At 41.5% G+C, this 25,311-nt stretch overlaps 1 protein-coding gene across 2 annotated transcripts in view; it reads right to left on the bottom strand.

Moving 5' to 3' along the window:
- sfswap (splicing factor SWAP) overlaps positions 1–25,311 on the bottom strand; it is a 54,189-nt gene that overhangs the window by 17,196 nt on the left and 11,682 nt on the right. For both annotated transcript variants that reach the window (XM_079256162.1, XM_079256163.1), the window contains exons 5-14: positions 18,024–18,249; positions 17,768–17,868; positions 17,175–17,337; positions 13,147–13,396; positions 12,804–12,956; positions 12,551–12,644; positions 9,729–9,798; positions 8,958–9,061; positions 8,726–8,855; positions 3,635–3,831 (exon numbers count right to left, since the gene is read on the bottom strand). In XM_079256162.1, coding sequence (XP_079112288.1) covers positions 3,635–3,831; positions 8,726–8,855; positions 8,958–9,061; positions 9,729–9,798; positions 12,551–12,644; positions 12,804–12,956; positions 13,147–13,396; positions 17,175–17,337; positions 17,768–17,868; positions 18,024–18,249 — 1,488 coding nt within the window. The remainder of the gene's footprint in view (positions 1–3,634; positions 3,832–8,725; positions 8,856–8,957; positions 9,062–9,728; positions 9,799–12,550; positions 12,645–12,803; positions 12,957–13,146; positions 13,397–17,174; positions 17,338–17,767; positions 17,869–18,023; positions 18,250–25,311) is intronic.

Raw genomic sequence — 25,311 nt, 5'->3', positions numbered from 1 at the left:
GACACACGACAATCAATGAATATCTTAAAAACAAACAAACAAATAAAGAAAAACAGCCTATATTGAGATAAATTATGAATTAAATGTGTGGAGAAACGACCAATGGAGGGGAAACAGTGTTTCATTGGGGTGGGAAGGTTAAGGGAAATAATAAAGCGATTAGAATTAGGACTAACATGTGGGAAGGTTATCCCAACGCTACACACAGAAAATGTTTGCACGCATACATCTGCTCCGGCAAGATATGGGAGCTCAGATCTACGAGCTATGAAAGCAAAAAGGGAGACAGTCTGGAGGGGGGGGGGGGGGGGGGGGGGGGGGGGGCGAGAGAAGAGAAACTACATGCTCACAGATGTAATCCTTCTTGTTATACAAAAAAACATCATCATATACACCATCGGGCAGCAGACAACTTTATCTCATTAACAAGAGCATTTTTAAGAGGATTCACAGAGAGAAACAGTGGGATATTTGTCATGTACACACTAGTTGGTAATTAAGACTTCAGCTGGATAGAAGTTTTTTTAAAGCCAGCCACAGATAGCAGCCAGTTAAGAAAACACATTCATTGCTTCATTTAATAGATTTCAAGTCCCTTCCTGCAGAGGATTTTAAGACTGCAGAGGAACCGGTGCACAAAAAAAGCTGCACCACCTTCACCAGATACCGAGAGGAAATGTAGTGAGTAACACTCTGATTGCGTAACTGCAGCTCAGGGGGAAAAAAAAAACAAACAAACAAAAAAACAAAGACTGCCTGGGACTGTAAAGTTTACCCAAAGGCTTCAATTTCATTGCGACAAGCTTCCATTATCCACTTAACTCTTGTTGTATAATCAACGTGATGAACGCCGTGTCAGACGTCAACAAATCCAAGTGAGGCTGATTCAACCAGCTCGGCACACGCACGGCATCGGCGTAAACATCTGTCCTCGAGTGTCTTAACATGCTGAGGCTTTGCGCATTTCTGACTTTCTATAAATACAGTGACAATGTTACAAATCCTGCCGCCACAAAGATCAGCTGGAGTCGCTAAATCCACGCTTATATCCTTTGAATTCAGGTTACGTTTTCTATAAGAAGAGTCTCTTCTAATCAACAAATCGATACACAAGCTTCAACAGTTGTATTGCTTTTCCAAATGCCCTTCTTGAGCAGCAATTGTGCTTGAAAGCTTTAATTCAAAAACCCTCTACTTATATCCCCCATCCTAACAGTCTTCCTATTACTGCTGATGATTACGCTAACAAACTCTAACTTTTAACACCCCCCTAAGACGAACAGTCTGACAGTGTAAACACCAGGAAAACCAACTCAAACGTCTCTTTACTGCTCAGTAAAAGTAAAAGTTTGTGGCCAGAAAGGTTGCCCCTCCTTCAGGAGGATATATGTATGCTCTTAGGGCTACTGCAGAAGTCGCACAACATCTGGAAAATGACAGGCCTGGCACCGCGGTGACATGAGCCTACCCACCGCCACCTGGCTTCACAGGCAGAGGGCCAGTTCGCCACGCATCAGTTGGTGCTAACACGAGGAGCTGACATGGAGCATCCATCACACAGACCTGCAATCTACACATCAAATGACTGCCCTTTCTTAAATTTACACTATAAAGTGTTGTTATGTTTAGTATGGCGAACAAAAGGCTTTTAGACAATGCACAGGGACTGTGACGGCCTAATGGAACTTCACACTGCACGAGTTCAAAGCAGAAACTTTGCATTAAGATATAGAACAGGGAACTTAGAAGACAAGGTGAAACAATTTTCCACTAAAAATAAAAGCCGCAACAAATTACTTCATTAACTGAAATGTAAAGAGAGGATTTAACATTTCTCCTTCTTTCTTTTGTTTAAATCGGTGCATTTGTTCAGGGGGAAAAGATGCAAGAATTCATCAGCGGAGCCAGCAGCCGCATGGTGACGAACTTATTCAGCATACAAATGCGACCTCTTCTTTTTTTAATGAGAGTGAAACCTCAGGAATAGAGCAGCCTACATGAAAAGTGTCTGGCCTGGGCTCATACTTGTGCTACACTTTTGATATATTTTCATAAATAATAAAGAAATGATTGTGCACTGTCTGCCAACATTGTCTTCTATGTGATAGCATGCAAAACAACTTCAACTTTTGGTCATATTATCATCTGTGAACCAGATATTACCTGAACCCTCCGTTTTAACCAAGCGGCAACCTCCGGCGGTGAAAAGTGAAGACTATGTGGAAGTGCATAAAACTGCAGTTCCCCCTTCATCCACTAGGGGCTCCAAAACAGAGCAAATCCCCATAGACTCCCACGTTAAAAAGGCCAACTTCACAGCAGAAATAAACATGTTTACAGCCTGGTTCAAAAATCCATTTTCAGTTTAATCGGTCAGGTTTACCTTCATGGGGGGAGTGAATTTTTTTTCTAACTCGCCTGTTTAAAAGTAATTTAATCTCGAAGTTCTGCATATTTAGGGGCGTGTCCTTTTGATTGACAGGAACCAATCTCCGGCTTCAAGTCAGAAGAACATAGAATAACCGCGGTTTTTAGCCGGTTAACAACGTGACTTAGCTTTAGCCCGCTTACCTCCGTTAGCTGGTTAGCTCCCGTTATCTCGGGGTTAGCTTGATTAGCTTTTAGCTGCAGAAAGCTCGGAGTTTGCTCAATGTCAATCATCCGCCATGACGCTCACGGCTCCCCTCTCAGCTCCACCTCTTTGCTCATATTTGTATTTTCCAGGCGAGACGACGTGCATGACCCTGCCAAGATGGCGATGGTAGGAACCGCCCACCGAGCTTCAATTCAGCTCTTCAGAAACCTCTGGGTGACGTCACCGAGGCTCTGTCCATCTCTTTATGTTTTAACACAATTACATATATTGTTTCTATGCAGGGAGCAAAAAGTGGTGAAGCAGCTTGACCAAAAAAAAAAAAGAAGAAAGAAAATATAACTTCCCACAGTTAAGTGGAAATTAATTTGCCAGGTTTAATATCAGTTGGCTCAGGAAATGAGCAGAGAAAAGTGTCATAGTAGGCCCTCTGACATCTATGTCAGATTAATATTTGATTAAACTCTCACACTTTGAAAATCAAATGGTATTACGACTTTCTATATTCTGAGCATTCTTCTTTAAAGTTTCATTTAAACGACAAATGCTGACCTGACATTTAATGAATAAATATCAAGCAGCTGATTTGGTTATATTTACCTTCAATCATAAGGCGTGTCAGGAAAATAACTGATAATGTTACTGGCTGCGTCCTCTCTTCTACAATGCAGATGACAAAGTGATATTTGCAGATTAATTCTGTCACAAATCTGACACAGAGTTTTTCCCCTAATAACAAATCTCAACCTTATTAGAGGACAAACCTGCACAAAGCCTGGTAAAAATCACTCAGATCAGCCTTTTTGACCTCTTATATCACATGAATAAAGTTTCACATCAGTAGAAATTAGTCCTGCGTGTCCCGCGTGTGCACAGTAGCTGTGTGATGCTAAATTATACACACCTGATGTATCTCACCAACAGCTGTTGCCATTTTAAAAATAGTGTGGGCATGAATCTAATTAGGATGTCAATGAGCAATAAGGCCACTCACACACCCAATGGCAAACACTAGTCTACCTTAATAAACTATTCCCCTACCTGGAGTTGTACACTTGAATCGAGCTCCGTTCTCTTGGCCTCGGGCTCTCCAGCAACTGGGCCACGGAGGGTCTGTAGGAAGAGTGCTGCTTTCCTCTTCCTTTCTGCCTGTAGCTGTTTCTCCTTGGACTCCTTAGATGCCTGCGCCAGCTTCTCCCTGGCTGCAGCTGCTAGACGATCCTCCAGTTTTTGCTTGGCTGAGGGGGGAGATGAGAGGGTAAAGCCAGCAGAAATGGTTGGATTGTAGTCAATGTCACACAAAATCTGATAGAAGAAGAAAATTCATTCTTGGCCACAAATTACTTTTGAAAGGAGAATTTAGGTAAGAGAGAAGAGGAACGTCAGAAGAGGGATGAAAAACTACAAAATCGAAGAAAAATTATGAAGAAAAGTGAAGAAAGTAAACCAAGAAAAAAAAAGAGATGGTTTACAGAGTTTCAAGCGGCTGTCAATCAACTCTCTGATCATACATAATTTCATGCAATTCAAGAAGAGCAAAGAAAAGTAGGAGGGAACGAGTAGGTGGAGGAGAGATGATAGACATCTGACTGACAATGGGAGGGGGGGGGGGGGGGGGGGGGGGGGGGGGCTGAAGTTATGGAGACAGGCTGGAAAGATGGCATGAAGAGGGAGACAACAGCATGAGCGAGACAAAAGAAGACAACACAATGTAAAATATAAAGCAAGTGCTTGCAGAAAACCCTTTTTCCCCCACAGTTATGCAACTACCGGGGCTACCGTAATCTCTCCAGTGTTAAAAATAGGCCAGCTGCTGAGGCAAATCACAATCCAGTTAGAAAAACAAACTGCAGAAACCAGAATCCATGAGACCTCCCAGACAACTCAGAACACAACGCAATCCTGGCGTCTGATTTAATCTCTATTAACTCATTTTCACTATTTCCTTATGAGTGTACAGATTCTGAGGAAAATGCAGAGAATTTCTTGTACTTCTCAGTAGGGCTGGGCGATATGACCTTTTAGTAATATCCCGATATTTTTATGCCATGTTACGATATACGATATATATCTCGATATTTACCTCAGCGTTAAATGAATGCTTTGGTGCATACAATCACATCAGGAAGATGATTTTGTGTCTCCATTAAAACATAATTGTTCATACTGCATCAAGATGTGCTGATTTTAAACATTTATGCCAAAAGGATGAAATTGTAATGAAGCAAACTGATCAAAACCGTATTTATTGAACAGTTAAAGCAGTGGCAGAAACATGTCATTTTAAAACAAAATAAAGTGACTTTGCATGATGTAATAAATGCAACGTATTAAAATAGGTGCTCTAGGGGGGGACTTTTCAAATGATGAACTATTATAAGGCTTTGCTTTATGGATACATTTTTGAGTTGTCGTGTATTTTTTTTAATTGCAGAGTTTACCGTATAAATCAGTCTTGTAATACAGGCAGAATGTCCTCGTATCGTCTCCAATAAACGGCTTCAGCCAGCTTTTAATTCAGGATTTGATTCCCACTCCTTTCTGTACTTTCTAGAGACATGACGAGCTAGATAAATATTTAGCTTGTGTCACACACACAGTGGATGAGGTGAGTAAGTGACAGAGGCTGTGAATGTAATCAAAAAGAATTAATTATTTTTTCGTGACGTGAAAAACTTTGTAATTTACATCCCACTCTGTAATCCAGAGCGGGATCAGTGGCGGATTTTGTTGTTCATTGTGACTGTAGGTGGAGTCGTGCAGGTGTCCTCTCTGCTCCTCTGACTGGCTGCAGCTGCAGCCGGAGCCGACTGAGCGCTTTAGAACGGGGAGAGACTCTCGTTCGAATATGCGCTTTAAAGTCAGTCGCCAAAACACCAGGAAAGTCTCCAATAACTCCAGTAAAAGTCGCTAGATTTGTCGCTTTTCACAAAAAAAGTCGTTAGATTTAGCGAGAAAGTCACCAAGTTGGAAACAGTGGCTACACGCTGCCTCTCATGACGTAGCACGTAGCTCACGTTATGTACGTAACCAGGTGCGCTTGCTTTAACTCTCTGTGCAAAGCGGTGCAGAGTCAAGGAGGAGGGAGAAAACCCCGCCCACTGCTAAAAACAACTGCGTGACAACAGGATACTCGAATATGACGAATATAGGCATTTTCTATATCGCAAAGTGGACTAGCCATATCTCGAGTATACTCGATATATCGCCCAGCCCTACTTCTAGTTTTTGCGGTTACTCATTTTAATGCAGGTTTGAAGTGTGTGTGCATGTGTGTATTTACAGTGTGCTGCTATTCTGGCAGCTTTTTGGTAAAAACAATTTTAGTCATTTAACATAAACCACAAACAATCTTGACACATATCATTTTAACTATTTAAGCAATCTGCCCAACATTCTCATTATTCACCTGATAAGAGCTGATGAGGACTTAACTATTAAACTGATAAAATGCATTTTCACCATAACTGAAGCCTGGAGAGAAACGGCAAAGTACGTTTTAAAAGGCAGATTCATGGTTTGATAAACATCCAGCAATCATAAAGAAGCTTTAAAGATTTTAAACATGAAGCAAATGAAAGTTTGATTTTTGTCCACATTTTTATTTTTTTAATTATTTTAATTGACTGAGAAGAAGAAAGCTGCTTCTGCCCAAAAACACACTTCAGTAGCTTTCTTCTCGATCTATCACCGTCATCTCTTTGCAGCGAATGCAGAAAAAAAACAAAAAAACACCTAAATCATACACTTACATGTAAAACTTTAACATTAGTTTGCCTCAGCTCCCAAAATAAATGCAATCAAGTCATTAATAGTAGATTTAAAATAACCCCGAGCAGATTCTCCGAGCTGCGGAGCTACTATTTCAGATCCTACATTTGTATTTTAAATCGTCTCACTTCCAAAACTAAAGATGCACATCCACTCTGAAATGCTTGCAGCCTTATTTATGTTGAGTATTTATCGGAGGAAACCGCATCTAGTGTTTGTGGCTTTTTTCAGCCCATCACTACAGATTAGTGTTCGCTATCTGCCACTGATTCCAGTGCTATCTGATCGAGTTAGGGCCTGCTGACTGACAGCCACTTTGCTGCACAGCAAAGGCAATTCAGTCAGCGTTTTATTAGGCTCTTCCAGCCTCTTTCTCTGGCCGCCTGTCAGCTTCAAAAGAGGCCATTACACTCTAAAACTGTTCCAGTGAACCTAAAAGGAACTGTCAACCTCTTTGATGCTGAAAAGTGGCACGTTTGTCTTTGATTGTCTGTCTGTCCATCTTTTTAGGTTCAATTTTGCAGCTGCCTTTCTGGTCGAAAGGAGATTATTATACTTTCCCTCTAATGTGTGGGAAGATCCACACTCTTTCAGGAGCATTTGGCTGAACTGCTAACAAGGACATCACAATATTTAGCAGTGCATGTTTCAGTTAGAAGGGCGCACTGGTAAAATTCCTTCAAAAACAAAAACAAAATACAAAAATAAAAACACACAGAATGTGGAAAAGTCTGTTTCTCCCTGTGCCTTGTTTTTTTTTTTTTTTTTTTTTTAACGTTTAGCTTTTTAAATTTAATGCCAGTTTTAAAGTGGCATTACTAAGTATGGTGGATTTTTGCACTTTGGCGTCCTTTAAAGACAGCTAATTCAGCATCTGTCTTGCATCCCGTCTGTCCACCCAGAAAAGTTCAGATCAACATTGACCCTTATCTCATCCCTCTGTCTCAGTTCTCTTTTTATTCCTCGCTTCCTCTCATAATGTCCTCGTGTTTCTTTGCTGAATCAGCGACGGTGCACATCAAACACAGCCAGCGTATTGATATCCAGATGCCGGTGTGTAATGTGGTGCTGCAACACAGCTGTCACGGGAAGCTCCATTGTCTGGTTTCTCAGCACCTGGATGCTGCGGAGCAACTGCAGCTCCATGACAACGTGAGTCAAAAGTATTAAAGTCTTTCATCAAAAGTATTGGCGGAAATTTATATCCTGTTTTAAGTGATAAAAAACATCTTTCACTTGCATTTGCTCACAGTGTTATCAATGCTGACAACTCCATTCAGGCTTGTGATTGTTGTTTTGACAAGTGACATTATGAGCCTGACTTTGGTGTTAAAAAAAAAAAAAGCTTCTGCAACCTTTTTCCAGCTAAAGTAAATATTTCATCTCAAAAATCGGTAATGCCCTTTTGGTGAGTCCAGTGAAAAATGCATAATCCTGAAGATGGTGGCAACCGACTGCTATATGGAAAAAAGATGTTTCATGGAGAAAAATTCTTTTGCAGATGATCATCCAATTGGATTTAATTGTTACCAAAAAAATGTTTTATAGTTTACATAGTCACTAAACATCACGGAGGTTTTCAAAATGCAAAACTACACAAACATAGACAAAAGGTTAATTAACAAAGTACAAGTGGAACTATAAAAGCAGGTTGTCTTTTATTTAAATGATCTAATGATGGTTTTAAAATGTCAGTAGCATAGTGATGTATTTTAATCATTTAGCAAGATTGGGCCGACTTCATTCTTAATGACCTTTCTTTATTGTTACTGTACCAATCTTAAAGTCCCATTCAAAGATTTTACTGTATGAAGTTCCTTTTGGACTAAATCTAAGTTTAATTTGCGTTTGCTCTCTGATTTAAAGATTTTCTAATAGAATGTCAGTGAAGTTTTACTTCGATTAAGAACGACAGGCAAGTCGTACCATTTTAATATCCATGCCATAACAAACGAAGAACGGTACCAAAAATAGAAAAATTCTCACATGAAAGATAAATAATGTTTTGAGTTCTACAGTCCTTGTTTAACTACACAGGTACACCCTCTTGGAGGAGTTAATACAGTTCGATTGAAGGATTATACTCATCTCTCTACTAATCTCCTTTTGTTTCTCTGTGCATTCCAACACTCTTAAAAAACAAAAGCATAAAAACAGGTGTAATGGTACCTACTCTACCTACTGTAGAATAAATGTGGCTGCAGACTCCACATTAAATTGCTGTTGAGCTTTCTTTCCTCTGCTTTAAGCATCTTATCAACAGTATCGGTAGTTTGTCATGTATTTATAGTACAAAGGGGATTAGCATTACAAAAGCAATGCAGGATACATTAAAACCTTAGAAAGTTGTTTCCAAATCACCTTGTTTTGCTTCCAACTCCTCCAAACTGAGGGTGGGTCTCTTCTCTTCGGGCATGGTGGCTGGTGGAGGCTCCTTCTCCATCATTTCAGCTCCCCCCAATACAGCTTCCAGTCCTCCTTCTTCCAACAGCTTCAAGCAAGCATATTTTTGCAATTGTTAAATTACCTTTTCTTTGTCTCAAAAAATGACTTAAACTTACAGTGAGACAAAAAACACAAAGCTGAACTAGACCTTGTCCTCGTCGGAGTCGTCGTCCAGTCGAACTCTGTTCTTCTCTAAAGGCAGCAAGTCGTTTTCCTTTGGTTTGATGGCAAAACAGATGGGGGCAAAAGAGACTGTAATGACACAAGAAGAGTCCGACTGTGATTGTGACACCAAACATGATAAGAAACTTTATTTAACCAAATTTAAATAGCAGGAAAAAAAAGAAGAGGAACAGACATAAAGGAGGATGGACAAAAATAACAGCAGAGGAGATCACAAAACAGGAAACAAACACACTGTGTCAAGAAAACAGGCAGCAGAGCAAGAGGGACACAAGTTATTTCTATTTCATTATCAAACAGCATTTCTCAGGCAGATATGAAAAGAGACCATGTGCCCCAATCCCTGAGGCAATAACCTCAATACAGGACCTAGATCCTCATTGGAGAGGTCTGGATAATATACCTGTGTACGATTCTAACTTATTAGTTTTTCCCGGTTGGCTGCTGCATGATCTGCCACATCCCAATAATCCGTGCATGCATGGCTTCATTTGCATAAGGTGTTGTGTATGTTTATAGCTCCTGCCAGCATGGTGGTATGCAGTCTTTGCTGCACCACTTCTAGCATGATACCATCAAATGAAATTGCAAACATAAATACAATAGTTACCCCAGGTGCATAGACATAAAAAAAACGGAACCACCTAAACACACTTGTATGTCCCAAAGGTGTTGCATCTATTCTAACAATTTCAATGTAAAATGGCATTTGTTTAGTGTGTATTTGGTTTGCTACCTTTTGTCAGCTTTGACTCCTTGGTTGACTCGTCCGTCTGAAGTTGATTACATTCACCTGCTGCAGCAGTCTAGATAACATAAGAGAAAGTGAAGAGAAATAAGGAAAATTAGATCATTTGCTTAGTTTGTGTTGAAATCGTTAAGTCGTGAACCAATCGTGCTCTTGCCGAAGCTACACCACATCCATCTACACTTATTGCATCGCTGTCTGTAATGACTCGACATGATGAATCAACATCAACAAGGAGAACTTTGAGCAGAGACAGATGGTGCTGAAAATGAGATTTCAGAGATACTGGCATGCCTTCATTTCTGCATGATGTAATGTTATGATGAGATGCACAGCAGTGGTTAAGTGAAAAATATGAGACGAGAAAAGCTTTAAGAAGCCAGAAAACGGAGCTTGTTGTCTATTGCCGATCAGTTTGTACTCAACGGAAACATCTTTTGGTGTTTGCAGGGGATTGATGCTTGGATGGCTCTAAATGTTAGAATCAGTGACCTATTTCTGTTGGTATGCCGACATTATAACCATTTATTGATCATAATCATTCATTTGGGTTTAAAAGGCATCATGGTGCCACCCCAGCAAATGAACAGGATATGATAACTCTGGCCAATATGTTCTCTTCTGGACTTTTTTTTTTATTTTTGAAGTGTAGGCAGAGCACCATTAACAGAAGCTCAAGCCTAGAGTGCTGCCAGTCTGATGAGATTATATATATTTTATACTCTTAGATGGACTACTGAGACAGAACAGCAACAGAAAGGCAGAAAAAAGCTGAAAATGGAAATGTTTAACTTATGGAGATGAGAAATCTTTCAACACAAATCCACCACATCTGACTGGCCAGTCTTTCCTTTAAACACACTTTAAATCAGCACTTCATGATGCCACATGCTAAGTCTCCAAACCACAAGTAAGGGGACATGACAAAATTTAAATAACTATTTTGTCCATTATCATTAGTACTAAGGATCCAATTTAACAGAAGATAGTGTATCTTAATTAATTCAAGCCGTGCACGATCTTTTTTTTTTTCCTTAAAAATTTTAAAAGCTTTATTCTTCAGTGACCTCCCCGATTGTAATTTGCCATCAACACAGCTTTGAAGTATAACATCTTATGTTAACAGAGTTAAAACTCGCTGCTGATTCTCTTTAACACTTGAAATTAAATGCAAAACAACAGCAGCTAGTTTTTGCAAGTGGAAATTTTTTTTAGAAATATGGATTAACACTTCTGACTGAGAGGAGTAACAAACACATAGCAAGTTTCCTGAAAGAAAAACCAAGCTGCTGCTTGTTGTTGGGGGGGGGGGGGCAACCTGAGCTGTGTCATAATGGGACACACTCCCCTGCACTCTGACAAGCTAATGGGTTTAATTTATTATCCCAAGATGAATGGCTCCATTCCAACCTCACTTACTTTCTTTGCTTTTCCCTTTCTTGGTGTGACACAAAGACAAATAATATATATTACATATAAATATATATTTTAAAATGTTTTAGGCATCTGTAAATTCATGTTGACATTTGACTTTCCAAAGTTAGCAGCTTGATGGGAATGTGACAACATGAGAAAAAAACGTAAAATCCCAAGTTTAAAATGTAAAAGAAAATACAGAAGCTGTTTGTTATTTGTTTACCAAACCCTGAATGATCTGATATTCCTGAAACATCAGGTTGATCTTATTTTAATCACACTTGAATAAGTCTGTCAGGTGACTCAATTTTCACAGCGTTGCATATCCAAACATTTTGCATCTTATATAATTTATTTGTGCGCAGCGTTAATTTCCTCCTTTACTTTAATATTCTAGACCAGGATATGCTTAATTTCGATGTGTAACGTCAGAGCATACCAGGAACAAAAAGCAGCTAATTTCAAGGTTGACCAAGTGTGGTGCATGACTACACAACCTTTCCTTAATCTAAACAATGATCCCAAGCATTGATTAAAATTCACGATGAACTTTAGGGAAGACTCACTAAATACCCTGACAAGAACACAGGGAATCAGCAAAACAGATCTTATGCAGACCATGCCGGCATGATGCCAACAGGTACAAGTTGAAGCAAACTACAAGAAAGAGTGAACAATTTTTACAACAAAAATAAATCATCATTACATTTTTCCCCAATAATAAAAGAAATAACTAAAAGTGGTGATAAAATAATATAATTAGCAAAACCTTCACATGTAATATTTGATTTGAAATCCTCTGGAGTTCATAAATAATGTTTAGTTTAGCAGTTTCTATACGCTTGTTGGTTCTCCAATGTCTTCTCTATCCTTTTGTGCATGCTTAGCACGATCCGCTATTACTGAATATAATTTGCATGAAATTTATATTCTTGGGGCTGTAATGGAAAAAGTGAAGTTCTTTTTTTTTTTTCTTTTAAGTGTTCTGGATGTAAAGCTGGCCTTTCTGAAAACTTTTTGTCACCAGCTTTGGAAGAGGACCTTCTCCTTGCACGCACAACAGCAATTCCACTCAAGTCACAACTGTATAAAGTGATTTAAGACTGTAGACGATAATTTCAATCAACTATTGAGTTTGTAGCAGCTGCCATGCAAATAAAACTGTGACAGTTCCATCATTACAAACTAATACAATTCATTATCTAGGAACCATGGCAATTACACTTGCATTTCATGACCATATGAGAGATTTATAGTTAGCTCTATCAAAAGCATGATGTGTCAAAAATACAAGATTTGATTTCAGATGCCAAAACGGGGACATGAATGTTAAATGGTAAAGTAATCTGAAAAGTATCACTGTAACAAGTAGACACACACACTTCTTACAATACCTCTGGCAGGCCTTTTACTTCTTTTTGCATAAAGTAATTCTTCTTAAATTCGTAATAGGTGTTGTACTGATGCCAAGACTGCAGAAATTCAAACCTACAGGGGACAGAAAGCAGAATTTACACACAGTGTATAGGATGAGAGGTTAGCACCCATATAAGGCTGAGCAAGAAGATGATGAAGAGGCTCAGCACTGAATCTGAAAGCACAGTTACAAATTCGAATGATAGATTTATAAGTGGTAGAAACACTTACCGGGGATCATTCTTGGCACGGACACTGGCCTCAAACTTCACACCGTTCCTCGCGACATACTCAGCCAGCTTGTCTATGACTGGCTGGATGTCAGGCGGTGGGGGGATGATGGCTGGTGCTGCTGGTGTGGAAACTGAAACTTCAGCTTTTGAACTGTTTGGACAAGAATTTTAAGATGACGTTAAAGACATGCCGTGGGTTCATATTTCACAAAACACAACAAGAAAACAACAAGCCATAACAAAGTGACTTTTTATTTGGATCCACTATGTATTTCATACAATTTAATCAATAGTATTAGAAGTAAAACTATTACAGTGATGCCCATTATCCTGATTCTTACCTGGTCTCTGGTATGTTTACAGGTGCAACAGAAGTGGAAACCTGGGCGGGGATGGTAGCTGGTGATGCCACTGGGACAGTTTCACCAGGGGTGGATGTATTCGCAATGTGGGGCAAAGCCTCAGACGTAGCAGAGGGCGTCATGACAGCTGAAGTCATAGTGTTGTAGTATGAGGTGGCATCTATACCTGGGGGAGGTGGCGCTAAGCAGAACGATCCATCAGGAAGCATGTAGTACCCGTAGTACACAGCTGGAAACAAAGGAGAAAACTGTTACAAGAAATACAGTAATTCCTGGAAATACTTACATTTCTCCCGATAAAACACAAATAGTTGTGTTACTTCCAGACAGATGCATGGATGGTTTCACATCTGCCTTGCTTTGGGCATGAATGAATGGATGAATCGCCCTGCTTCGCAATGTGAGCTTAACTGACGAATACAGTGCAATTAATTTCCATAACAAACCACAAAATAACTTTACAAAGATCACGCTGTTCTGTTTTTATTGAGGCTGCCGTAATCACTCATTTAACTCAGTGCCTTAGGCTCAGACTGGGCTGTCTCTCGTGTCCAGTGCCGTACAGCTAATTTTAACAGGAGATCAGAGCTGCGATAAAATTTTCTGGCTTTTATGAGAAATCCCGATGCATGTCTGACAGTAACACAGGGATTTACCAGTTCCTTTTCATTATGCATTCTTTGCATTTCAACCTTTGCAAAGTGCACCAACAGGTCAGAGAAAAGTCATCCGCTGCTCCAAATGTAAACTGTCAAATCAGCTTTGTTTATCGCGGAGCCTATAAATAACACAAAACCCCACATTTGTGCTCAGTCACTGTTCTGAAATTACATTTTCTAAGAAGAGAAAATAGGAAAGCTGGACGAGAACATTTCCCTTTATAAGCATAATAAACGTTTAGGGGATGCTCTGGGATAGCGGGTTCAACCCAAACATGTGTGTGTCTTCTTTTATGACCAAAAAAAAAAGAAAGAAAAAGAAATGCTTGTAGCTTTCTTCTGCAGATGCTGGTGTAGAGTCTAAAAAAAAAAGAGATTCAAAATCACTGCTGCAAGAAACGTGTATAGATGCATTTATACCACGAAGCTCAAACAGAAAAACGCAAAAGTTTTGTTGCGTACTGGCCTGTCGTTTATGAAGTAACAGAGATTTGGGTGGAAACAACAACTGGGCTGAAAATTTACTGCAACGCAAGATGAGTCCTGTCCGTGTGAATTGGATATGGAATATTTTGGCAACAGTCTTTCAGATCATCTTGCACTTGAATACTTTGATCCAGCAACAGCAGACGTGTGTGTCAACAAAGATGCATTAGTTACACGCATCAGATCAAAAGCAATTTGGCATGCAGCGCTTCTGTTGCTGTGTTTTCCAGTCTTACGCAGATGTGCTGCACACCTGGGTGAGTCTTTGCAAAGTTTCACTGCTCACTGGAAGCCTGGCATGTCCGCAACATTGTTTCTGGGCCTGTTTGCGAGATAAGTTGTTATCCTGTTGTTGTGTATGCAAAAGAAAACGTTTTACATGGAAACAGGGCTTGATATTTTCCTTTTTTTTTTTTTAGAACTTCATTTAAAATCAGATGCTAGAGTTTGCAGCAACATTTAAATTTCGACGCAGTTGGTGGGTCAGATGTCAACCTAAAAGTAAAGCGTTGTTAGTTGCAAAGATGGGAGAGGTCCTTTTTTTTTTTTTTTTTTTTTTTTTGAAGGTCTAGTGCATTAGTTTTTTTTTGTTTTTTTTTTTAACATATCTATTGTCCCCTATTAATCTAATCAACAAGACAGCAACAAATAAAACTGGTGTGACCTATGTATGAAAAAAGGTTATTTTGTCCTCCATATCTATTTCAAAAACAATGTATTAATGGATGAAACAAAAACAGGAGAGGAGTGGAGAATGGGGTTGTTATGGATAGAGACTAAATAAATGGTCAGTGTCAAAGTGGAGCCGCTGTGATATTAACACATCGCTCACTGAGCTGGCTGACTTTAATGACGTGATTGTCTCTGCTCTTGAAAACTGAGAATGAAAGCTGAGTCTCTGATTTACAATCCTGTCACTGACAGATGATGAAGACTTTAGATGTGCAGAACAAAGACCAAAAAGGAAATTTACTTCAGAGATTGGCAAAGCTTAGATTGCATTATATCAAAATAAGTTTTATTCCCTTCGGTTCAGTTGCACTTACTGTTAGATCTGCGATGTACTCATCAGAACGCTAGTGCAAAACCATTTTGGTCACAGATGAGAAAAAAAAACATTTACAGACTGTCCAGGTCTAGCTGTAGGACTTTTTCCTCTCCCAAATGTCTGCATTCATGTTTCGTGTTCACTCCCCCTCGTAAATACTTAAATATTCCTGTGTTGGACAAGGATGAACACATAAACTACAGTAATACAGTAACTTTAGCAAGTGATGTGCATCGTATCGAGCTGAGGTGGAAGTGACTCAGGAGGGAATGACTACATGGGGGATGCTGCAGTCTGGATAAAATGGAAAAACCGCATTTAAATATAAAAATACTGGTTAAAGTTCATCTCAACGCGGATTTATACTTGCGCAGCGCCTGAGTCCGGTTAGTTACGCCGTAACCGCCATAGACTCTGCGTAGGTCCACAGAGGCTCATCGCTCACCTCTTCGGACCTGACATGCATCCAAGCTACAGCGCTCGAAGTACTCCCTTGTTACATGTCAATGTGGATGTTCAGCAGACCCTACGCTTGACTATAAACACACACTCGTGCTCGGCCGAACCTGAATGTATGGGAGTACTTAACAATGCAAGTTCAACCTCAATCAGTGAAAACAGAAAATCCACTGTCTATCTCTCACTTTTTACCATATTTTTTTATTTTGAATGTCCCACAGAAATTCATTTCAAGACTAAAATGATACAGTATGTTCCACTTGAGATATTCTAAAATGCTGTATTTGAGCCTGTATTCTCATATGTCCATTTCTTTAATGTGTGTTTTTGTTTCTGGTATGCTTAAAAGCTCTAACATTTGAATTTTGAGAAGACAAATTAATGTGACAACAGTTTGACTTAAAAGCACATCATCGCATTTGAGATATACAAAATAAAGGGGAATTATTTTTTACATATATATATATATATATATATATATATATATATATATATATATATATATATATATATACATATACATATATATATATATATATATATACATATATATATATATACATATACATATATATATACATATACATATACATATATATATACATATACATATATATATATATATACATATACATATATATATACATATACATATATATATATATATATATATATATATATATACATATACATATATATATATATATATATATATACATATACATATATATATATATATATATATATATATACACACACACACACACACACACACACACACACACACACACACACACACACACACACACACACACACACACACGAGACATATATAGCTTATTTTTTTCAAACATTTTTGGATTCTGTCATGTCTGATTGAACTTGCAGAAATAAGGCCACAAATCTATTTAAGTCTGATCTGACCCGCAGCCCAGCTTCTATGTGGGCTACATGAGAGCTGATTCAGGTCAGGTACTATGGTTCTCAGGAGGTCGGCGCTGCCCTGGAATATCTCTAAACTCAATTTATTTTTGCTGTTAAGGCATTGTGGATCTGCTTAAATTAGTTATACACTATGTTCAGCTGGTTGAGAGAACAATACAGAGAAAATACAAGTGTAGAAAGTCAAGTGCCAGTTTTTTTCTGCAGTCAATAGTCCTCTTGGAAAAATGGACATCTGCTCAGTGTAAAAACATGCTGTGTGTTTGTCAACAAATCAAAACATTCTAGCGCCTCGATGAGGACAAGCCAGACTAGCCAAGAGAGGAAAAGAAGGAAATCAAAAACAATATTAAGCTTGTATGTGTTTTGTTTGTTCTCTCAGGAAAAACACAACAACAACAACATGTACTTACGGTCGGCAGAGTACTGAGTAGTTGGAGTGGGTGCAGGTTCCTCTTGAGTGGTTACTGCTACTGCTGGTGCTGCTGGTGCTGCCGCCGCCGTGCCGTTTCTTTCCTGTTGGGCTTTTCGCACAAGGGCTGCAAGCGGATGATCTGGGTCCATAACCTTTAGAGGCTGCAAAAGAACAAGGCCAATTTACTAAAAATATGCTTTTTGTTTTTGTAAAGTTATGCTTAAGACTGAGATCACACCACATGTTAATTATATGAGATGGAGCCGTTTTACCAGAACAATATCAAATGTGAAAAACCTTCATTCTGCTCCAAGGTTTACCATGTTATACAAGTCGTTTGGTCTTCTTTAAATTAAGTAAACACAAGCTCAGAAAACAAAATAAAATATTGCTTGTGAGCTCTTCTATGAAACAATCTTAGCAGTTTTTGCTGCTCTGGAGTAGGTGTGTGTTACTAAGGGAATAAAAATATTCAGAGATAATTATTCTATGGTGAAAAGATAATTGTCATGTGGACATTTCACATGTTCAGTGCAGCTAGCCATCTTCCCAGCAGGCTTTATTGAAAGGCCTTTGTTCTGTATATAATACCTTTGTCAGCTCCTCAAGGCGAGAACTCTTTTTAGGGGCAAAAAGGCTGGGGTGGAGGTAGCTGCCATCTCCATCATCATCCGAATCTTCAGAATCTGATTCTGTAACGGGAATAAATGTGCATTTTAAAAAAAATATCTCTATGTTAGTATTGGTGTTTCATTATATGATTTTTTTTAATGTGCTTATGCAGTCTAGGCATTTATGTGGCAATCATGATGAGACATGGGCTTGGTGCCTGCTTTCTGAAACTCACCCTGCGACTGCTCTTGTTTACCAGAAGACGGAAGGTTATATCGACCTTCCTTCATCGCCCGCAGGATGTGCTTGTAATAAGGGTTCAGGTAATGGTCAAAGCGAAGAAAGTCAAACTGGGAGTTCCCAGCCTGCTTTGCTTTCAGCACTATCTCAAACTGAGCCCCCTGCTGGCACACAAAGTTGGCTGTCCTCTCGATGATGTTGTGAGTCTTGATGGTAGCCGGCTACGGAAACAGAGAGCAGTGAAAAAAATCAACATCATGTTTTTAAAATCCTTGTTAAAAAACACTTTTAAACCGGAAATAAGTACAAATTAAATATTAGCAAACACAGAGATTCAATGCATGTTAATCATAGCTCATTCACACCAAGGACACATGAGCTATTTGGAGCTATTTTCAAGCCAAGAACTTTTATCATCACTGCGATGGCTTTAAATCTGAAAACACATATGGGCTAATTATCAGTAGAACAAGAAATGCTCCATTATTCATTCGTTATTATACGCCTTTCAATGATTAATAAGAACAGAGAAGTGCAACAATCTCCAAAAGAACACATGCATCTCATCAAGATGAAAGTCATCATAAATATTAGTCATGTTGCTGGCTAAAAGGATGCTAATGTCCTGCACAGACAGGCTATTACTGTGGTTCAAGCTGCCAAGGGCTCCCAAACAAACAAGGTCTCATCTCATTTCTGCTTGAGAACCAAACTATTATTGGAGAAGGTGTGTCAAACTGATTTTGTGTACAAATGCCATAAAGCACAGCCTCCTTAGATTACCTCACATCAAGATTACCAATGAAACACACCAACACCCTGCAGGTATTGTTTACAGCTTCCACACACGTGCCATCTCATTTATGCACAGAAAAGATGAGTGGTCTCATTACTTCCAATTTGAAATGTGAATTTGTTGTACAGCACCTCTTTTAAAGGCAAATTGGGTTTCATTGCTCTTGGTTTAATAAATATTATACAAAAAACAAACAAACAACCCTTTAAGATCCATAAAAATAAACATGTTTATGGCCATGGACCTTTTTTGGAAAAAAAAAAAAAAAAGAGAAAAATCTCCCTTTTATATACAAAGTTTTCTGTCTTTTTCTGTTTCATTTATTGAGAATGAAAATCAAATCGCTTGCTACAAGACTAGAAAAAATAACCCCACTTATCATACATCCTGATCAAACAGGATTTATCAAGGGACGACATTCCACCACTAATACGCGCAGACTAATAAATCTAATTGATTATGCCACCATACATAACCTGGAAACTACAATAATCTCTCTAGATGCTGAAAAAGCATTTGACAGGGTGAACTGGACATTCTTATTTGCAACATTAAGAAAATTCGGGTTTGGCTCATCATTTATCGACTGGATAAAGATATTGTATAGCAATCCAAATGCATGCGTCAGGACAAATGATCAAACTTCTCACAGCTTCAGTTTGCAGAGAGGCACCAGACAAGGCTGTCCACTCTCCCCCTCACTTTTTGCAATCTTTATTGAACCCTTAGCAGCTAGAATTAGACAAAACAAAGACATTAAAGGCATTAACTGTAGAAATATGGAGCATAAGACCAGTCTTAATGCTGATGATGTATTACTTTTCCTTCAAAATTCACAATCATCCATCTGTCAGACAATCACACTAATCAAATTCTTATCAATTTCTAAATATTCCATTAATTGGTCTAAAACCACCGTTCTACCCATCAACTGTTCCTTCCACAATACTCCTGACACTGCTTTACAGTCAGGAGATATTAGATACTTGGGAATAAACATCTCACCCAGACTATCAGACCTTACAAAGCTAAATTATGTCCCTCTACTAAAAACAGTTGAGGACGATCTCACACGGTGGAAATCTTTACCCATATCACTAATGGGAAGAGTTGCCACTATAAAAATGATGATTCTACCTAAAATCAATTATCTGTTTTCAATGATCCCCATTAAACCTCCCTCCACCTGGTTTAAATCGTTGGACTCTAATGTCACTCGATTTCTCTGGAAAGACAAACCACCACGGATTAGTCTAAAAACACTCCAGAAGACTAAAGATAGCGGTGGCTTAGACTTGCCTAATTTCCAAAATTACTTTATAAGCAATAGACTACAATACATCTCTAAATGGCTTAAACCTAGCTATCTAGATGAAGCATGGCTTAATATAAAAGAAGCTATGTGTGAGGATATGGCAATTTCAGACCTGCCATTTATCAGCACAGCTGTCAAACACCAAAAATGCTTTAAAAGCATTAATATCAGCTCCTCACTAATGGCCTGGTGGGAATTTCTTAAACTAACCAAGTCCTTGCTTATTCCATGCAAACTTACACCTATTTGGAACAATCCCGACATCCAGCAAAACCGGAAAATGATAAACTTCCCTCAGTGGAAGAATAAAGGAATAAAACAGTTAGAACATTTAATAGAAAACGGGAACTTTCTCCCTTTTGATACAATTACTTCACGATATGAAATCAGCAGCACAAAATTCTTAGAATACCACCAACTTAAATCTATTATAGGTAAGAAATACACCCCTGATCAATTAAACTTGCAGCTACCTATCAGGGCTGCAGAATTCTTAAATCTCATTGCCCCGAAACTGTTATCCAAAATATATAGATTACTATCAAAGCTAGACGATTCCATATGTCTCCCAACTTCTAAATGGGAAGCAGACTTATCCAGTAACTTTGACCAAAATGAATGGTCACAAATCTGTTCAAATACATTTACAATGACTAAGAATTCAAACATGCAACTAATACAATTTAAAATTCTGCATAGAACTCATTATACAGGACACAGGATGTTCAGGATGGGTCTGTCACAATCAAACATCTGTCCACACTGCACTGGCAACACAATTGACAACTACTACCATGCTCTGTGGTCTTGTCCACCTGTCCAGGAATTCTGGTTTCAGGTATGTAAAGATCTGTCAAATTGCTTCAAATGTAACATCCCTACAAACCCCAAACTGGGCCTACTGGGTCACTTGGGTGAAATTAACATAGAATTTAATTCTGCAAACTTAATCCTCACCAGTTTATGTATCGCAAAGAAAACTATCTTTCTAAACTGGAAAAGCAAACAAAGTCTGTGTATCCAGCAGTTCTCCAAATCTCTTATTAGATCACATCAGTATTGAGATGATGTCTGCCTCCTCAAGGGATCAGTCGGCTGAACTTCATTCCCTCTTGTCCCCTGTGATCAGCTCCATCACTTAGTATGGGGGAGAATGTGACCTTATTGCGCTCGGGGTTGGTGGCCGGTTGGGGATCTCTGGAGGCTGTGGGTCTGTGGTGGGCTCCTGGGGGGGGACTTTGACTGCTCCACTGCTGGGGTGGTTAGGTTTCTAGCCCTACTGTGGACCTGGATGGGCCAGCGGCTGGAGTTGCCACGCGGTGGCGGGGCGAGGTCGCTGGCGGGTGATGGGTTGGCCGGCTTGACTCCGTAACGGGCGCCTGTGCCGCCGTGGGGTGGGCTGGGCGGGGTTGTCCCCTGTCTCTTGGGGGTGGGGGGCTGGGCTGACCTGGACCTGCCGCTGCGGCGGCGGGCAGGTACATGCTCTGGTGCCTGGTTGCGACCCTGGGACTTGGGGAGTGGGGGGTGTTTGATAGTATGGATGGGATGTGTGTGTGTGTGGGGGGGAGTGGGGTGATGCGTGTATGTGGGGAGTGGCAGTGGTGCATGTATACGGGTGTGTGTGTGTGTGTGAAGGGGGGGGGGGGGGGGGTGTCTGTGTGTGTGTGTGTGTGTGTGTGTGTGTGTGGGGGGGGCGATGGGGCAGGGGTGTATGTATGGGGGAGTGGGGTGATGCGTGTATGTGGGGAGTGGCAGTGGTGCATGTATACGGGTGTGTGTGTGTGTGTGTGTGTGTGTGTGGGGGGGGGGGGGGGGCGATGGGGCAGGGGTGTATGTATGGGGGAGTGGGGTGATGCGTGTATGTGGGGAGTGGCAGTGGTGCATGTATACGGGTGTGTGTGTGTGTGTGTGTGGGGGGGGGGGGGGGCGATGGGGCAGGGGTGTATGTATGGGGGAGTGGGGTGATGCGTGTATGTGGGGAGTGGCAGTGGTGCATGTATACGGGTGTGTGTGTGTGTGTGTGTGTGGGGGGGGGGGGGGGGTGTATGTATGGGGGAGTGGGTGGTGCATGTGTGTGGTGGGTTGGTGGATAAGTGTAGATGTGATGGATGGGGGTGGGGGAGATTTGGATGTGACGTGGGGGTCAGGAGGATGGTTTTGAGGGTGGGCTGAATGTGTGGCTGGGTGGACCTGTATGTGTCGGGAAGTGTGTGTGTGTGTGTGTGTGGCTGTAGATGTGTGTGCTGAGACAATGGCGGATGTGCGTGAAAGTGCCGATGTGTGGACAAGGGGGGGCTTCATGTCCCCAGGTGGGGGCGTCCTCTGTGAGTGAGGGGGCGGTGGACAATCGGTCTGGGATTCCCCTTCTGCCGCCCCTCCTCTTCTTTGTCCTCATGCCCCCCTTTTGCGTGTGGTGAGTTGGTCCCCTCTTGGGTCGGTGATGACTCTCTGGTTAGAGTCGCCGAAGGCTCTGGTTACGGGGATGGCTGCCCCTGACTTGTCCTGGTCCTTGGGAGGCCCTGGGAATGAGGGGCATGCCTAGTGCCGCAGGCGGCTCACCTTCTGGAGGAAAGCTCACTTTCCTCCAGACTTAAATCCCTCGACCCCTCTTCCTCCCCGCTCCCCATCACACACAGGCAGGGTATTGGGAGGTGTGCACGTGGCGCTGGGTGGTGAGAAAGGCCATCAAGGTGGTCTTGATCGCTGCACCCAGCCTCGGCTCACCTCCCAGTTTTAATTACACTTAGACATCAAAACACCAAAACACTGACAACTTACATGATTAGGGGGAAGGGCATGCGGTGTATGGTGGGCGGGGCTGCTTAGGTGGTCCCTCTCTTAACACCGCGTGGCACTTCCCTCAGTCATAAGCGGGGGGGAGGTAGGGGCGATAGGGTCCTCTCATGCCCCTATTCTCGGGGCTTTACTGGGGGAGGGTACGGGTGGGGGAAGAGTGTCATCCATTAGACCTGTAGGAGGGTTGTCGCCGGCCCTGGGGGGGTGCTGGGTCAGCTGCATCTGTGGAGTGGTGGGGGGGACGCTGGGAGTGGTGGGCGGTAATTATGGGGGCCCTGATCGGGGCCATCCTGTCCTCTGCCCCCTCTGGGGTATCTCACATGGGACATGATGGTGGGGTGAGGTGAGGATGTGTGGGAGCAGGTGTATGGAGTTACAGATGGATGGTGGGCTGGTTGGGGGGGGGGATTAGGGTTGGTGATATAGATGGGTAGGGGGGTGAGGGGATGGGGATGTGTGCGGACGAGTAGATGTGTGTGTGTGTGTGTGTGTGTGTGTGTGTGTGTGTGTGTGTGTGTGTGTGTGGGGAGGGGTATGTTGGTGGGTTGGTTGTATGTAATGGGGTGTGCCCGTGTTGGAGAAGTGAGAGTGTGTGTGTGTGTGTGTGTGTGTGTGTGTGTGTGTGGGGGGGGGGGGGGGGGGGGGGGGTATATGCGGAATGGGATGTGTGAGTGAGGGTGAAGTTTGGAGGGGGGGCTGTGGGTGGTGGAGGGGTGTTTGGTGGGGCATGTGTGGTTGGGTACAAGTAGAGGGATGGGGTGGCGGGGTGTGAGCGTGTGTGGGGGCGGGGTCGGTTGGGGTTTGTGTGACTCGGTATGGGTGAGTGAGTAGAGGTGGGGTGGGGTTGTGTATGTGATGGGAGATGTGTGTGGATTGTGGAGGGGTGTGTGGATGGGGGCTAAGAGGGGAGTGCGTGTTGGGGGAGGGAGGGTATGCATGTATGTGTGTGTGTGGTTTGGTGGTGGGGGGGTGGTGTCCTGTACCCGGGGAGCGCAGCTGGTGCGCTGGGGTGCGACCTGGCTGCCGCTAGGTGGCGGTCTGGGGATCCTGGTCCTCCGTCGGTGTGGGCTGTGCCCTCTGCCTGCGGGGGCGGGGGGCTGCTCTCGGGCTCTTGGGGCCCTGGGGCCTGCGCTCTGTCTGCCCTGGGTGGCCGGTGCCCGGCGGGATCGGCCCTTGCCGGCCTGGGCCTGCTGGGGCCTGTTCCCCCTGACTGCGGGGGACTCTGGTTGGGGACCTCCTTCGCTACCTCCTGGGCGGATGCATGGCTGGCTCCGGAGTGGGGTGGTTGGGGTCTGTGCCTGGGGGTGACTGTCGGTTACCCGGGTCTCTGGGTTCTCCTGGCCTGCCTCTAGCCCTAGGCGGGCGGGGTCACATTGGCACGATCTCTCTTCTCTAAACACGTTCCACTCTAAATGTTCTGCATGTGTCACAGTCACTGAGTCATCCAGCAAGTTTATTCATTAACAGCAGGTAGCTCTCTTTCTGTCTTTTTGATTTAACTTGCTAGTTTCTGGTCCTCCTGATTGTCAATGGTTTTGTTCTCCACAGGGACCGTGAATCTAGAGTTGGCTTGTGTGGGTGTATATATTTATGTGTGTAGGTGGGTATGTATGTGCATATACGTGTATGCATTGATCTCTTTCTTTTGTTTTTTATGTTCTCTTTTCTGTTCTCTTTCTGCCCCTTTCCTGTCCTTTCCGGTCAGGTCCAGCAGCCTAAACTGCTGTAATACAAGCTATTATCCAAAGCAAATAGAAAAATAAAATAAGAATCAAAAAATACAAGGGGATCATTACATCTATAAAAGTTCCCCTTGACTAAATAAATTTGCTCAGCAGAACACAGACAGCATCCAGAACATCAGTCTGCTTGCTTAAATGCTGGACAAGACAAAAAAAAAAAAAAAAAAAAGAATGAAAATCAAATTAGGCTAAAAAATTAATAATGACAAATGAAGATGTCCGCAGTATACCCTAAGGATAGGCATGAAAACCAGTGCAGGTACACTCATATTAATAGATTATTATCGGCTATAATAAAGGCAGTTTTTCATGTTCTATAAATAATTCAAGCTTACCAGCTTGATGATTGTGAAATAGAGATGAATGTGATTAATAAATAAGCCTCTGAGAAATGAGGTGAAATCCAGGAACATTCTGCAATTTGATACTGATAAGAACCCAGGCTCTGGTTCTGCACACCTGGACCATGCAGTGTAGCACGACCAGTACACTGTATTTCATCATGTACCGTCACAGCTGCACATCCAAACATAGAAAAATCTGCTGTTAAGTGTGCCAAATGTCACTGATCTGACTAGAAGTCATTTACCAGTCTTGAAGCATGGTGCAAAATGAAGCAGCATGTTAAGAAACA

This window comes from Telmatherina bonti (genome assembly GCF_933228915.1).
Source record: "Telmatherina bonti genome assembly, chromosome: 17".
NCBI lineage: Eukaryota > Metazoa > Chordata > Actinopteri > Atheriniformes > Telmatherinidae > Telmatherina > Telmatherina bonti.
This window is presented reverse-complemented; position numbering and strand designations above follow the sequence as displayed.